This window comes from Peromyscus maniculatus, chromosome 6 (genome assembly GCF_049852395.1).
Source record: "Peromyscus maniculatus bairdii isolate BWxNUB_F1_BW_parent chromosome 6, HU_Pman_BW_mat_3.1, whole genome shotgun sequence".
Lineage (NCBI taxonomy): Eukaryota > Metazoa > Chordata > Mammalia > Rodentia > Cricetidae > Peromyscus > Peromyscus maniculatus.
The window spans coordinates 100740742-100758244 of NC_134857.1; the positions used below are offsets into that span (position 1 = coordinate 100740742).

Here is a 17503-nt window from a genome sequence, read left to right on the forward strand (position 1 = left end):
GAGCTAAATATATAATTCTCTGTTTGGATTACAAGAACCAAAGTAAAAGTACACATGTATACACATGTACACACACACACACACACACACACACACACACACACACACACACACACACTACTTCCTTCACATAAAATGATAGTTTTGATAATCTGAATACTTGGGTTAAACCCTTCTTCCTTCCTTCCTGCTCAAGAATAAGAAAGCAAAGAGGAAATCAGCAAGCCTGAGTCAAGTCTAGGAAGAAAACACAAACACTGACTTGTCTGTAGTTTCAGTCTCACCCACACAAGGCTGATTTCAGGAGCATGACAGATGCATTCTGGGAAAGACTGGTATTCTGGTGTCAGGCTTGGAACTCAGGGAAGATTTGGCAAGAAGAAATATATTTTTCATGGAAAAAGTACAAGGAAACAGAGGGAAAGGTAGTAGTACTGAAGCACGTTCCTAGTGCGTCCTCCTGGTAGCCTAAGTAGTCATTATCAGCATGCACTTTTAAAAGACCTTCATCCCTAAGGTCCACACAATGGGTCTTAAACCTGGCCTGACAATAAAATAAAAAAATAAATATAATTGGATAAAGCACTAAACATACAAAAAAAAGTGGCATCTGAAATCTTAAAATGCAAGAAATATTTTCAAACATGATCTTGTCAAAGTGAGTGAATACTCCATCATAACAGATGAATGCATATCCAGATGAAACTGTGTCATTTCTGATGGCCTGGAGGGAAGGATGCGTTAGCAACTTAGAAACTAAACCCTACGCAGGCACCGACATTAGAAGAGAACACAGCACAGTAACCCGAGCGGCTTACAGACTCAAAAGCAGTTCTCATTCCTTCAGCAAGATGGGTGGCATATCAAGGCCACCAAATTACCAGTCATTTTTCTGCAGAGAATAATCCCCACGTGCACTGAGAGTTCAGGAACGCTTTACCACTCTACTTACAACTTTTATTCAAACCTTTCAATTCCTATCCATGCTCGAAATGCAGAAGGAAAGAAGAACTCTTGGGAGTGAAAACTAAATTTTATTTTCTGTTTTCTAAATATAAAAAAGAGAGAGAGAAGAAAACACTGAAACCCTGAATAACAATCATAACTAATAGAGCAGCATAAGAGCATGCCAGGAACTCATCTATTAGTAGACGTGGTGTGAGGAGGCATGAAAATGGCTTATGGAAGCAAAGGTGTTTGATGAAGCACGCCTTTAATCGAGTTTCCCATTCTGAAGGCTAGTCTTGGCTTTCTCCTGTCCGATGAGAGAGATGACCTTGATGCATCCTTTTGTAATTTTGATCATCCACATGACATTCATCACATCCAAAACAAGACAAGTAGTGATCCAGGTACACTGGACTGCAAATCCAAGCCTTATGTAGGGCTCTGTTCCATACACGGAGTACACAAAGAAATACAGAGGCGGGATTGCAATGATCCGCACTATGAAAAAGACCACTGTCATGAGGATTCCATTGATGACGTTGGCTTTGGAAAACTTGGGGTACTTCAGGGCTTCAAAGAACCACCTGGAAAAGAGAAAGGGAGAAACATCACACTTTTTCTGCAGCTTGGGAATCTACCACCTTACTCTCAAGTTTTAGGCTATAAAAGAATTCAAGGAACATCTAACAATTTGCATACAGGGGCTGGGGAGTGGCTGTGTGGATAAGGTGGTTTCTGTGTGATCACAGAGACTTGAGTTCTGCATCTTGGAGAAAAAGTTTCCACAGATTAAAATGAAACCACACAATTTCAAACTGATATTTGTAACCTACCTCTGGTTCACAAAGGGGCTGGAGAGCTCAGCAAGCAGGCGAAAATTGGCAATGTATGAAAGCACTCCATCTTTCTGGATAAGAGACAGAAACAGTGTCAGGGACTCATCAAAATATACAGATGTTCTAGAAATAGCCAGTCACCCCTATGTATAGGCCATCATTATAAAAACAGACCAGGTGTCTACCTTTTATCATTAAACAAATTTTCTTCTTTTTTTAAAAGTATTTTTTAGGTGTATGAATGTGGGCCTGAATGGTTGTATGGGCACCATATGCATGCCTGGTGCTCTGGGAGACCAGAGAAGAAGGTCTCCTAGATTGCAGTTACAGTTGTGAGCCATCGTGTGGGTGCCGGGAACCAAACCCAGGTCCTCTGGAAGGGCAGCCAGTGCTCTTAACTTCTAAACCATCTCTCCAGCCTCCTGATTTTCTTCTTCAGACTTTAGAGATGTGCTTAGAATTCTACAGGTGATAAAAGATGGTCCATCACATATTCAAGTTCACTTAGCACTTTATGTTCACCCAGGGAAACAGAAATCAAGCAACTGGTTGACACTGAAGTAACACACTCTATCACCCACCGTTACAGCATCCTCAAACTACTCTAGGAAAAATGATCACATAGAAATGTGGACTTCTAAAGTTAAAGAGTTTTATAGTAAATGCCTCTGGGTATTCCTTTAATATCCATTATGAAATAAAAGTGTTTAAACATCTCAAAAGTGTATTTATCCTACACTGTGATAATCTGTAAGCAAGTATATATTTTGCTAAACACAACAACACTAGATCTAGAAATATATACCTGTCAATGGAAGATCCCAGAACTAGAACACACACACACACACACACACACACACACACACACACACACACACACACGGAGGGGGGGGGTGTTAAAATTGCCACGAGGCAAATGGGGTCACTCCAGCATGTCTAATCCTATCAGAGTTGTAATACATCTCAGAGAAAAGTCTCCCCACCCCCAATCCAGTAGATACACACCAAATTTGGTAAACTATTTTCTGGCCAGGTATGACATGCTAAATTAAAGCAACACGGAGCATTAAAAATCTAAAGTTGTTTTTTCTTTTTAAACTACTTATCTACATAATTATTTGGGGAGTTTGCAATTCAGCACTTGACCATAGAATTAGCTTTCCTGGAGCTATTCCCCCCACCCATTTTATAGTTCACTGTCGTTAGTGAGATTGGAATGTATGAGTCGGAAGGGATGAGGGATGGCCAAAGAGCAAACCAGCAGGCAAGATGAGGGGTCAACTTGTCACAGTGACCGGGGACACTGCCACTAAAGCCATGTGTAGATGTCAGGCTGTGTGTGGGTTTACTGATTTCACCTAGATATGGTGAAAGGTAACAGTGCCCGTTAGTAACAACACCAACTCAACATGGTTTGTTTTTTAATGACAGTACTTCTACAACCATTTTTTCTGTCCTTTTACCTCTGTTGAACAGTTAAACAGGCGATACTATATGATTCTAGAATATATAACACATTTTAAGAATAATATAAACTAATTAGAATTAGAGTGAGTTTAAAGATAACATTTTTCCCTGTCCCATGACACAGGATATTTCTTTTCTGTTTTCTTTCTCAGTAACATTTCTTCCTTTCCAGTGACTACCTGCAGCCCGAGGGGAAATTTGTAAGCGCGGTGTGTAAAACTACGACAATGACACGTGAGATTCACTCTGACTTGCATTTCAGCTCCTCAGCCAACCAAGCACCAGTTTCTATTGTCAATCCATTACGACATAAGCCTAGTTTATATAGTTTCCCAACAAAGATGCTAGGATATAGAATGTGTTATTAAGTTTCCTGTTCCCCAGAAACATCTAGTCACTTTGTATCTAAAATCTTGTTTTAGGGGACTAGCTGTTAAGTTCCTTTGGAGGTAGAAGGACATCAGCTGCACTGCATATCTCTGAATAGCCATGGTGTTTTCATACTTAAAGTAGACGGGACTCCCTGACAAGCTGTAATAGACTCCTGCTTGATGTGGCTCCCATTTGCTGGTAAATTTTATTGTTTTTGAAACAGTGTCATATGCAGCACATGCTGACTTTGAACTCACTAGGTAACCAAAGAGGACCCTGAACTCCTGATCTTTCTGCCTGTGCTACCTCCTGCGTCTACCATGCCTCAGATTAAGTGCTGCTATGGGCAAAACCCAGAGCTCTCTGTGTGCTAGACAAGCACTGAACCACTGAGCTACATTTCCATCCCATAATTCATATTGAAGTTTTGAAGTTACCTCATTTTCAAAAGCTGAGTAATTGCTTCATTGTATGATTTTATTTTCTTGTAACAAACACCTTAAACAACTCAAATGAAGATGGTTTCTTCCTGTGGCCTCCTCAAAAACCAAAGAGCTCTGAGAGACTGTCCATAAACATTTGCTTTACTGTACTATGTTTCTACATTTCATCCTCAATGTATTAAGTTGTTCTGGGGGTTTTGGTGAAATTTATAAGTGATTGAATACAAAATCCTCAAAATCAGAAGTTGTGTACAGATATGCAAGGAATTTAACAGGTAATATCTTTCCCCATTTTGGCAAGACATTTATACACAGAAATTGGCCAAAGATGTGTATGTGTTCCCTGCCAAACATAAGATGAGCGACACCTCATCTTCATGTTAACAACGTACCACCAACTCTTATTTTGATTTCAGTGTCTAACTCTGCTCTTCAAAACACACCCAAAAGCGGGGCTTGGGGTGGGCACTTTTTGTTGCCATGACTCGATGTGACTACTGAAGAGCCGAACACTGCCCCCATCTGACATCTGACACAATCAACTCTGTGTTGCAAGAGGTCAAAACACCTTTTCAGCCCCACAATCCTCCCCCTGTACCCATTTTGTCAAGAAGATTTCTGAGTTGCCGCCCTGGCATTAGGAAATGCAAGTTTGCTCAATGTTATGTAGCAATCAAGACAAACACACAATGTGTATGTTCATATGGTATTGTCTAAGCTAACTCAAAGCTGGCTGCTTTCAACTGAGCATCAACATCTTTCTGGAAGATGGAAAGGGCAAGCTTGATTCAGATGTAGCTGCCCATTGCATCCCAGACTTGTGAAGGCCACGTCTTTCTATGCCTTTACATCTCTTCAGCCAAAAGTGTATTAATCTGGGAGGGTTGCAACAAAGAAATGGGTTGTGGGTAAAAAGTACAATGTTTCAGCAAGAGAATGCATCAGTTTTAGAAGCCAGAGGTCTGAGGTGAAGGTGCCATCCGGTGCAAACCTCTGAAGGTCAAAGGAATTCTCTGCTCCACGCTTGCTGCCAGCTTCGGATGGTCCCTCCACTTTGGTGGCCTAACTTCTATCTTCACACAGAATTCCTTGGCCCAACCCACTCCTTTTAATATGGACATCAGTAACAGTTCATTAAAGACCCAGCCTACTGCAAAATGAACTCCTCTTAACTAATTATATATGCAAATGGACCTATTTCCAAATACACATTCAGAGGTACTGGAAGCTAGGAATTCAACATGGCAATCTTAGTGGGACCATAATTCAATTCATACTAATGTGGAATCCCCAATTCTTTTCCTGCATATTACATAGTATTTTCTGTTTTGACTATATTTCTCTTTAATTCAATGTTATGAGTATTTCTATCTGCCTATTAATAGTATATATTTTTCCATATACAAGAATGATGACCTTCTTTTATCAGTGATGTCTGGGCATTCTAGTAGTATCATAAGCCATCTCATTTTCATTACATAAACTCTGAGAAAATACAGTCACTCTAGAAAACTCAACCTTATAGATTAAACAGTGCAAATCACAACTGTCAGTCCAACACCCAAAGTCTATGAGGGACTATTGCTGTTCACAATTACAACATACTTCAGTTGCATCAGAATGTCCCAGTGATGAATGATCCATTATTAGAAACCGTAAATCAGAGTTGCCATGGATAGTTTCCCATCATGGCATGGGTTTCCTGGGATGTAGGATTTTCAGAGGCACATCTTCCTTGGGTAAGTCACACTCATTTTTGTTTTACTATAAATTCATTTTCATACATAACAGAAGTCACATTTGCAGCTAGGAAACACAAGGATGAAAAACAGAACAGCCTGACCCCTCTACTTTGCACAGCATGAAGAAGCACTTTAAAAATAACAGGAAACAAATTGCTACTCACATTGCAAGTTCATGCATATTTTATGTGTATTCTTAATAAAAAAAAAATTGTGGTGACTTCTTAAAAGCACAGATGAATCTGTCCAGAAGAATTGCTTAGAAGGGTTGGAGAGATGGCTCAGCTGTAAAGAGAACTTGCTACCCTTGAAGAAGATGTGGATTTGGCTCCCAGCACCCACATGGCAGCTCATAACCACTTGTAACACTAGTTCCAGGGAACCTGACATCCTCTCTGGTCTCTGCAAGTACCAGGCACCCACATGATGCACCACACATACACTAAGGCATACTCACACATACATATAAAAAATAATAAATCTTTTAAAAGTCAATTAGTTGGAGTATTCTATTTAGAAGCAGGTTGACTCTCAGCGTATTGGCACACATCTATTTCCTAGCACTTAGGAAGATCCTGAGTTCTAGCCAAACTACACTACATAACAAGTCCCTGTGTCAAAAGAAAACAATGTGTTTTTAAAGAAAAAAGAGATTAGAAGAACACTGTTTTAATTGTTCATCATCCAAATGAAATAAGAAACTGAATTTCTATAAGTTCTGTACTGAATTAAAGCAAGAGAAATGAACTTTGAAAATATATCTGTAAGTCTTGGAGTAAATTATGCAAAGAAAAAAGTTATTTTTAATGGGATTCTCACTTGAAGCAGATACAAAAGTCTTAGAAATATTTTGTTACAACAATTCCTCTATTTTCTGGTTGTTTCTCTCTCTCTCTGTCTGCCTCTGCTCACTCCACTTCTTGTTTTGTTTTGAGACAGTCTCACTATATACCCAAGGCTAGCCCTCACCTGTGATCCTTGTGGCTCGACCTCCAAGTGCAGGGACTGTAAATGTGTGCCACCACATCTCGCTGACTTATTCCTCACTACAGTGGACTCACAAGTACAATAAGCATGAGTTCTTGTTTTGTAGGGTAAATTTCCTCACTCACAACATCATCTTTCTCCCCTTGGCTAAGGGCAGCTCTTCGTCCAATCTGTTTTTCACTAACAGCTTTCTTCTTCTTTGGGTCAGGTGTTTTAAGGCTGTAGCACGTGACACAATTATGTTCAGTGTTTACAGAATGTGACTAACCAGACATCTACAAACTATTATGACCTAGTATGTTTCAAAAGTATACCAACTTCCTTGACAAATGACTTCCTGTGTCCTCCAAAACAAAGCTTGCCCTAAGGTAAGAGCCACTGCTAAAATTTGTGGGTTTTTAAAAGTTTTTATTTATTGACTGATTTACTTATGTGTATGGGTGTTTTGCCTACAAGTATATATGTGCATCACATGTGTGCCTGGTGCCAGTGAGGCCAGAAGAGGGCGACAGATCTCCTGGGACTGGAGTTACAGTTATGAGCTGCCATATAGATGCTGGGAATTGAACCAGGTCCTCTGGAAGAACAGTCAGTGCTCTTAACAGCTGAGCCATCTCTCCAGGTGACCCTAATTCATTCATTTTCTTTCTCTCTTCTTTCTTTTCTTTCTTTCTTTCTCTCTCTCTCTCTCTCTCTCTCTCTCTCTCTCTCTCTCTCTCTCTCCCTCCCTCCCTCCCTCCCTCCCTCCCTTCCTTCCTTTCTTTCTTTAGATAATGAAACAATATTTTTTAATTTTTAATTTTTAATTTTAATTTACTGGTTAATGGTAAGCTCAAAAGTATGTTCAGGAAATACATTACATTGAAAACAGCTGCTGATCACTTCCTCCAACTCCTTTCATAGCGTCATAGAATAAAATGTGGCTGTTAACCAAGGCACCAAATTAGTACCAGAGGCAACATAACTTTATGATGTCCTTTAAATATCATGTTACTGCTAAAAATAGTACATTGGAAAACATCTTTCTCTAACCATATTCACCCAATGTGCAAATTCTCCACATTAAAGAAAAGCTGAGGCCTTTTATATTCTGTCCTCCCCAAGGAAATCTCCACTCTCTCGTTTGGTTCCAGCGGCTCCAAAGTACGGTGCTTGGAATGGAGGGCCTGGGAACCTGATGGAGATGCACAGGGTTTGATTTAATGGTTTATTTCTCTTTATTTTACGTGCATCGGTGTTTTGCCTGAATTTATGTCTGTATGAGGGTGTCAAATCACTTTGAGCTGGATTATAGACAGTGCTCCCAACTGCTGAGCCGTCTCTCCAGCCCTGGTTTTTTGTTTGTTTTTGAAGGATCATCACTGTGTGTGAGAGATGGCTGTCTGGGGTGCATGTGGAGCATGGCATGGATGGAAGGCAGTAGACAATGCTGTTAAAATCACTTCTCTCCTTCCACCATGTTGTAGGATCTAGAGACGGTCTCAGGCTTGAACAGCAAGCGCCTCGACCTGCCGAGCCATCTCAACGACGCCTCTTATTTTCTTTAATGTTCATGTGTTTTATGCATGTGTCTCAATGAGTGTGTGAGGATGTACTCACCTATGCCTGTGCTTGTGGAGACCAGAGGTGGACATCACCTGTCTCCCACTGTCCCTCCCCGCCTCTCACTGAACCTAGAGTTTACCTTCTAGAATCTGATTATCTCCCTCCCTCCGACACTGGAGTAACAGATTCACATCGCCAAGTCAGGCTTTTACATGGGGTCTGGGGATCCAAACTCAGGTCCTAACGCTTACACAGCAAACACTTTGCCCCTGAGCCATCTCCCCAAGCCTGGATATGCATATTCTTGAGCCTGATCCCACACGTACTGACTCTGCAACCCCGGAGCTAGAGACCAGTCATCTGTGTCTTCACAGGCTTGCAGGTGAGTCCAGCACATAGCAAACCGAGATGCTTGGGATGTTTGTGTGCCAAGGAGCTAACTCCCTTCGCTGTGGTTAACGATGGCTTACAAGCACCTCCACCATACCATACAGTGTTTTCCAGGAGAATCTGCTGCATTTCCTCTAGCAAAGTTTCCTCCTGACCCTTTAACTCCCAGTGAGGTCAGTTTCTCTGCAGATCTCTCAGCTTGTCTGTTACAATGACCAGAACCTGCCAAGTACCTATAATCCTATGCCTTGTTGTCCACAAAGCCTGGCACAGCAGTTGACACATTTTTCCTGAGCTGAATCTTGCCCGAAACAGGAGCCTCACCTCTGAGGCCAAGAGCTCACTCACCTCTGCAGAAAAGCCAGTTAGAAACATAGGGTTAAAACCTTTCCACTGCACTTTATCTAACACCGGCAGACCAAGACAGAGCAATCTCTGAAAATGGACATCACGATTCCTTCTCTCTGGGACATGCAGGCTCCTCCCAGCAAGGGTGGAAATGCTACCTCCTCCTCTTTGAACTGGGTTGCCACTGGCCACTCACTTGATTGCTGGAGTACTGTGGTATCTACGTTCTGTGTGCTCCACAGCTGGCGCAGGAGAAGCCCTGCTTCCTCCCCAGGTCTCCTGTAAACATCCTTTTTAGAAAAACCTGCCAGGTGCAGGAAGCTGAAACCTCTCTGAGGAACCAACGAGGAACCAACCACACACTGGTGCTGTTTTACAGGTCTCACTGGGGTCTCACCAGAGAGCCTTCAGCACCTGCCAGCTGCATGAAACCTGCTAAGAATATCCTCCCCAATTCTAATCTCTCTCTCTCTCCTCCCCTCCCCTCCCCTCCCCTCCCCTCCCCTCCCCTCCCCTCCCCTCCCCTCCCCTCCCCTCCCCTTCTCTCTCTCTCTCTCTCTCTCTCTCTCTCCTCTTCCCCCCGCCCCCCCCACCACCTGCTTTTTGACACAGGGTTTCTTTGTGTAGTTTTGGCTGTCCTGGAACTCATCCTACAGACCAAGCTGGCCTCGAACTCAGGAGATCTGCCGCCTCTGCTTCCCAAGTGCTGGGATTACAGGCGTGAGCCACCACTCCTGGTTCTGATTTCTTTCTTGCATAGCATCATCAGCTTGCCAGCTCTATCAAGTTCTCTGGCTACAGATCCTACAACCATTTTGTGAACTGTAAAAATACAGAACATGTTAAGTTAGAATTTCCACTCCATCCCTCGGGTGGCTACATCTTACCCAAATGTGCACCCCTACTCTGCCCCCACAAACCCCGTTTCCTGCCAGCCCAACTCCTGGCTATCCCTAGGAAGAGGGCATGTCTTCTTCCAAGGATTCTCTCCACAATGTCTTCTGACCTTCTCGACTTTTTTCTGCCAATCTAAATATAAATTTTTGCTGTGCCAGGATCTCACTGTGTAGCTCTAGCTGGTATTGAGCTCACAGAGTTCTGCCTGCCTCTGCCTCCCGAGTGCTGGGATTAAAGAACATGGGCCACAACACCTAGCCCAATATGAGTATTTTTAGAGGCCTAGTTTAGTCCAACATCTCTCAAAAGCTCTCAGAAAATTCAGAAAGCTATATATGTGTATAAGTGCGATATACACCAACTGTAATAACACGAGTCAAGTACAGCCAATACTTAGCCCTGGAGAAAGAGCCCTAGAGAACACAGGAAAGGATAAATTTCTACAAACTCAGAAAATGTCTTTATAAATATCTATGTTTGGAGGAAGAAAGAAGCTAATGAAACATCTTTTCATTCTCTAAGTTACTGTGGTATTACTGACATATCATTGGTTACTTAATTGTTTACTTAATTACTGAGAAAGGGTCTTGCTATACTGTAGCACAGGCTGGCCTCAAACTCGGTGTTCTCCTGCCCTAGCCAACAGGATGCTGGGATTCCTGGCATGCACCACCACTCCTGGCTGTTTCTCAATTAGTTCTCCAGTGGAAACCACAGGCTCTATGATCCACACCCTCACCCGAGACAACCACCCCCTCGACACCTTAGTTCCAGGTACTTTGACATGACCATTCACATCAGCTTTGGTTGCAAAGTCTGGCTTAACCAGGGTAAACCTCCTCCCTCTCCCACTTCCCAGTCCTTGGACATTTCCAAGTGTCCTCTAACTACTTCTCCTTTTCAGGCTTTCATTTCTGGGTCCTAATCTAATCTTGCCTCTACAGTCAACTGGCTGCTCCCCTGAATATTTCTCCCCTGAACGGATGCAAGATTAGGGGCTCCAGCTAAGGGCTACCTTGGGTGTGCTCTGACCAGGCAAATTAGAACATTTTCTAACTGAAACTGAGCCTTTCCTGGTGATGCCTCAATCTGAAAACCGCTTTCATTTTCAGAGGCGATAGATACTATTGACAGAAGTGAAATGTGGTCAATGACCACCTCCAGGGTATTTCTCTCTTTTACAAGTTATTACATCTAAATGCAAATTTAAGCTCATTTCTTTAGGTTTATCATTCTAGTATGTAGCTTTATTTTAAAAATATAATATGTTGTCCAACACAGTAGTTTTTCTCCAAACTTTTCATAAATAAGCTTTCTTAATTTATTGTGATAAGATATCCACATCATGAAGGTTTTAGAAGTGTAGAGTCAGTGACATGAAGAAATTCATACTGTAATGCAACCATCACCTCTACTCCCAGAACCTGGACTTAGTTACTCTAGGCATCTCAAATAAGTGGAGTCATGATAAGCTTGCTTTTAGGAAAATCTACTTTAAGAATAAAATACTGAGCAGGATGCACATTTCGGTCTTCTTGGTTAACAGTTGTTTTGTTTTGTTTTTTATCATCATATACCAAACCCTGAGACAGCTCAGGAGGCCCAGGCTAATGTTATTTAGTGGCTAGAAGTTAAGAATTTTTTTTCAAGCTTGCTGAAGAAAATTGTTAAATGCATTCACAATCTTTCCTTTTAAATGACTGGAGCTATCACTGTAAGCAGCTCGGCAGCTTGACTGACAGCTGTCAGGTCCATCGCACATGCCCAGCCACGGCAGCAACTGCCCAGAGTGGAAAATGAACGGCTTCACCAGGAGAGGTAGGTAGAGAAGAAGCCTCGATCAGGGACACTGCTGTCGCCTTCGGTTCCAGAGTCGGCCAAGACTGTGAATGTCATTGCCGAAACTCTTAACAGGTTGACTATGAGATGGTGACAATAAAAACTTTCACCTGCCATTTTTGAAGAGGCAATGGGAGCTGTCAATCAGGTGACCACTTTTTCTATGGCTATCAGGACAATCAATGGTTTAACAACTCTCATAGATGCCTGCAGGAGACTCTCACCCAGTCACTAATGCCTTCAGGAGACTCCAGACTAGAAGAAACTAGAGCTAGGGAACCACCCAAACTGCCCTGCCACTCCGAAAGAAGGATGATCTACTTTGCCAAATTCAGCTTAAGATGATCCCACACATACTTAGGAGGTAGAGGCAGGCGGGTCTCTGTGAGTTCAGCCAGCCTGGGCTACATAGCACATTCCAGAACAGTCAGGCTTGCAGACTGAAACCCTGTCCCCAAAACCAAAACTTTTTTAAAATAAAGCTTTTGCTTCCTAACTCCATTAACCATAAAAGATTAGTGAATAGCATTTATTCTATGGCACTGGTATGGAGCTATTTATGCTGTGTATATGTTTGCATGTCCATGCATGTGTGTGTGCAGGAGTCCAGGTTCATGCATGCAGAGGCTTGCGGTCAATGTTTTCTGCAGTTACAATCCCCCTTTTTATTTATTTATTTATTTATTTATTTATTTATTTATTTATTTATTTATTTATTTATTTTGAGACAGTGTCTTCCGCTGGTCTGGAACATGCCTATTTGGCTAACTAGGTAGTTAGAGGACTCACTTGGCTCCACCTCCCCGGTACAGGGATGATAAGTGTGAGCTGCCATGTCTACTTTTTACACAAGAGCTAAGGATCAAGCTCAGGTCCCCGTGCTTACTGGGCAACAGCTCTCCAACCCCTGGAAATTTCTGCGAATGCTATAAAAAAAAGGGGGGGCCAATATTTTCCTAATCCTTAATGTCTATGGAAAACTACCACTTCAGTGAGCGTGGCACAACAAAGTCTTCCACTTTCAATAGGACTTCATACACAACTGCTTAAAAGTATTTTTAAAATACAGAAACTGGGGTAAAGCATGAAACAAAGAAAAGGAGTCTGCACAGAAATTCTGACCCTTCAGACACCACACTGCAATCAATACTTTTAAATAAATTCATGAAGACCCACCAGAAACCAAAGTTTCTCCCTAAACTGCAGCAGACTGGTTTAATAATTAGACACCAGGGCCCTGCAACAATGCAGAGTTGAGAATGATGCATGCACACAATATGATTTTCAAGTTTACATGTTTTCGGGAAAAACCTTAACTAATTATACGCAGGTGTGGTTTGGCTGGACCATGCAGCGAGTCATAAGAAAAGAGAAACTGAGCACATTGAGTCATAAGAAGAAAAATAAACAACAACAAAAAAAACTGAGCATACCAAGGAAATCAGGATGGGCAGCTACAGTATGGGGAAGTGTCCTTTAAAAAATGCATTAAGCCGGGAGGTGGTGGTGCATGCCTTTAATCCCAGCACTCGGTTGGCACAGGCAGGCGGATCTTTGTGAGTTCGAGGCCAGCCTAGTCTAAGAAGTGAGATCCAAGAAAGGCACAAAGCTGCACAGAGAAACCCTGTCTCGAAAAACCAAAAAAAAAAAAAAAAAAAAAAAAAAAAGCATTAAGGGCCTGAAGAGATAGGCGCAGGTTCGACCCCAAGCACCCACATGGTGGATCACAACCATCTGTAACTACAGTTCTGGGGGAATCTGATGCCTCATCTGGTCTCCAAGGACACCAAGCACATACATAGTGCACAGACATACATGACACAAAACACCCCCACACATAAAATAAATAGATACGTATATTTTTAAATGCATTAAAGCATAAATCTGCTGGGGATGTCTTTCTGTATGCTGTGAATGTGTTGCTCTGATTGACTGAAAAATAAAATGCTGATTGGCCAGAGGCCAGGCAGAAAGTATAGTACAGGCAGGATAAGCAGAGAAGAGAATTCTGGGAAGTAGAAGGCTGAGTCAGGAGATGCTGCCAGCCACCGCCACTGTGAGAAGCAAGATGTATGGGTAAGCCACAAGCCACGTGGCAACTTATAGATAAATAGAAAGGGGTTAATTTAAGATATAAGAACTAGATAGCAAGTTCATAAGTAATACAAGTCTCTGTGTGTTCACTTGGGTCTGAGCGGCTGTGGGCCCGAGCAGGGCTGGAGAAAACTCCAGCTACATAAATCAACCCACATCCGCACAGTAAGAGATAACCTCTCTTCCCTTGCTGATCAGCATCCTTTAGCATGGTGAAAGCTGAGCTTAAAAAGCTGTCACCTGTTTGTCTCTCTATGCAGACAGAAGCAGCATTCCTGAGATTTAAATTACTCTGGTAGAAAAAAAATTAATCTAGTAAGTGTGGTAGAGGGGGGTGCAAAAGGAGTGTTGAAAATATTATCTAACCCAGGCTGGGGAGAAGCTCAGCCAGTGAAGTGCTTATACTGCAAACAGGAGGAGCTGAACTCAATACCTAGCACCCATACATACAAAAGCCAGGCCCGATGGCACAGAACTTAGAATCCCAGCTCTGGGGAGACAAAGAGGCAGGTGCATCCCAAGGGCTCAAGGGCCGGGTTCACCTACTTGGTGAGTTCCAGGCCAGTGAGAGATGCTGTCTCAAAAACCAAGGGGGTTAGCACCTCTGACCTCCACAGGCATGTGCACACATACATGCACACACATATACACACAAACATACAGCATGTACAGACACATGCACAGGGTCATTGAAAAACCCAGGTATAAGGGGCCGGAGAGATGGCTCAATGGTTAAGAACACTTGCTGCTCTTGCAGAGGATCTAGGATCAATTATTAGCACCCACACGGTGGCTCACAACTGTCTGTAACTCCTGCCTGACTTCCCTGAGCACCAGGCATGCATGCGGTACACATACATACATGTAGGTAAAACATTCATATGTATAAATATATGGGTATATATAAGTGTGTTTAGAATTCCTAAGTATATCCTGTAATATCTTGAATCCACATCTTGCTATTCAAACCATTTCTTCACTAGAGGATATATCTAAAACCTGGAGGAAACCTGCTTCTACTACTCCTGCTTTTTTATTTACTTCCAATAACAAGGTCATTTAAGTAAAAAGATCTTTAGACAGTGGCAGACATGTCAAGTCAAAGTGCTTTTAAATAATGATTCTTATAAATAAGAATTTTGTAACATTTTACTCCAGAAAAAGGAATTCTTATTTTGTTAGCCTTCTTAGAGTAACAGAATGGGCTGTGAGTTCACTGCATGGGGAAAAACCCTTTGTATATTCAAAGAAGTGTAGGATTATTAATAGCAGACACTTAGAAACTACTTTTGCTAAAAAGCCCCGACTCCTCCCTTGGGTCCACAAGATAACTAGGAGCACAGTGAAGCCCTGGCACCTCTGCATTCATTTTCCTTCTGTCTCCTCAGGCATTTCACAAAGCACCAGGATCCCAAAGACACCCACAGGTCTCTGTCATTATCCTAAACTTGCAGTCACCTTGGATTTCGGAACAACAGGACCCTTAAAAAGAGGGGACTGAAACTACCCCAGAGTGACAGCCAAGTCTAAGACAGACCCCCACCCACTGAGGGCAGGGGTGATGATATTGAGGCCACCTTGAGCAGGAGAAATCATCTTCGAGTAACCAGATTAGTCCTCTCAACAGTGAGGATGAATACTTCTCAGTGGACCAGCTTGCAGGACCACCTCCTGCAAGTGATCTAAATAAAGGGCTATACCTTGACCAGGACTGCCTAGTCACACTACAGTCCTGCCCCGAGTCTTCCTTTCTTTAAAACTGAAGCTCATGTCAGCAATCTGAAGATGAACTTGGGGCATCCATTCCTCTCCGGATCAATGACATCTCCTTTCTGTTTTTCACCATCACTGATCTTTTCCATTGGTGTTATTAAATGATCTGACTGGGCTGTGAGAGCTGATATTTCTGCCCTAAACTCTGGTTGCAGACTGTTCAACAACAGGGTCTTTAATCCAGTTTTTGGAAAGCAGAGGCAGGCAGATCTCTTCGAGCTCAAGACCAACTGTACTACATATAGAGTTCTAGGGCAGCCAGGGCTACATAGAGATGCCCTGTCTCAAAACAACAACAACAAAATCTTTTCATTTCTTTTTCTCTCATTTTGCTTTGCTATGAACAGACTCAACTTAGATATATTTCATAGTAAAACAATATAGCAAAGGAGCCATTAAAACAGCAAGACTGCAATGGGTCTTGCTTATCAAATAAGACAACCGTTAATTTCTCCTTTAAAACAACAGCATGCATTTGATTTTTTAAAAGCAGGCATAAAAGTCCAAAGGGGAAACTAGTATTCATCTCATATAATTAAGCATTTAACTTGCCAATCTACACACAGCCAGCCATTTACCAAGCTGATGATTTCAGAGGTCAAGACAGAACAGCAGTTCATAATATCTATGCTTACAGATGCACGTAAAGGACCCGTTAACTTTATCAGTTTATATTTTTTCTATAGCACACAGAAATCTATACATATCCAAGGCTGTTAAACCACAAATGCATCTAGAAAGACAAGTAGTTACATCTGCAAGGTCCTAAGGATTTTTAAGTGGAAATTCAAATAACTAGTGTCATTTGCCTGACTTGGTTTAGGAGTAAATAGACACACCAAGTCAGGAACGGTGGCCCATGTCATCCCTCTACCTCTTGAGAGGTGGAGGCAGGAAGGCAAAGAGTTTAGGGGGCATGGGAGGAGTTGGCTGGGAGAGGAGGGGGATAGAAATGATGTTAATACAGTATACTCAAGTATGAAATTCTCAAAAAAGAAATACCCTAATGGTACCTTCCGCCTCACTGCTACCTACTATGAATTTAGCATGACTGTTACAAAAAGACAAAGAGAAGAACCCATAAGCATTAAGGAAATGCATATGACCCCTAAGTCACCTTGACAAGATGGTAATGCAATGAACTGCCTTTCCTTTTAATATATATTTGGTTCAACTGGTGTGAAGGGGAAGGCGAGGAGTGTGTTAATTCAAGATTAGGTTCAGCCAGCCTACGCTACATGACACCCCATCTCAAAAGACCAAAACCAAACTAAACAAATCGACACTAGTAGAAAAATACATATGAATTTATTATTTTAGTTATTAAACAAGTTAACTTATCTTAAAAGTGATCCCTGCATGCATTTGAATGCGGCCACCGTGAATTGAGACTTACAGATTACTGGGCATGGTGGCGCATGCCCTTAGCCCGGGAGGCAGAGGCAGGCAGATCTCTGAGTTTGAAGTCAGCCTGGTCTACATAGTGAGTTCCAGGACAGCCAGAGCTACACAGAGAGAACCTGTCTCAAAACAAACAAATAAAAAGACTTACAGGCTTAGAATTGTGTTCAGCCTTAAGCGTCTCTCTCCAGCCTTGTCTGCTAGCTAGGCTGCTGTGAATGCCGGTACTCACCAAGACAAAGTAGTATGCCGTTAGAGCGGTACAATGGTGAATTACAAAAAACTTGTCGCCGATCACTTTCCAATTCAAAAGTATAATCAATAAGTCTGGAAGAAAGAAAAATGAGATATCACATTGGAAAAAAGCTGCTTGGGTTTATGAGTATTAATCTCATTGACCACTAACCCTTGGCTGTCCATT

At 42.1% G+C, this 17503-nt stretch overlaps 1 protein-coding gene across 10 annotated transcripts in view; it reads right to left on the reverse strand.

Moving 5' to 3' along the window:
* Window positions 1-1196: 1196 nt before the first annotated feature.
* The window catches only part of Tlcd4 (TLC domain containing 4), a 66865-nt gene continuing 50558 nt past the window's right edge, over window positions 1197-17503 (reverse strand). For all 10 annotated transcript variants that reach the window (XM_042279814.2, XM_006977848.4, XM_076574883.1 and 7 more), the window contains 3 exons: window positions 17315-17409; window positions 1782-1855; window positions 1197-1532 (listed from right to left, as the gene is read on the reverse strand). In XM_042279814.2, coding sequence (XP_042135748.1) covers window positions 1214-1532; window positions 1782-1855; window positions 17315-17409 — 488 coding nt within the window. In that variant the 3' untranslated portion in view covers window positions 1197-1213. The remainder of the gene's footprint in view (window positions 1533-1781; window positions 1856-17314; window positions 17410-17503) is intronic.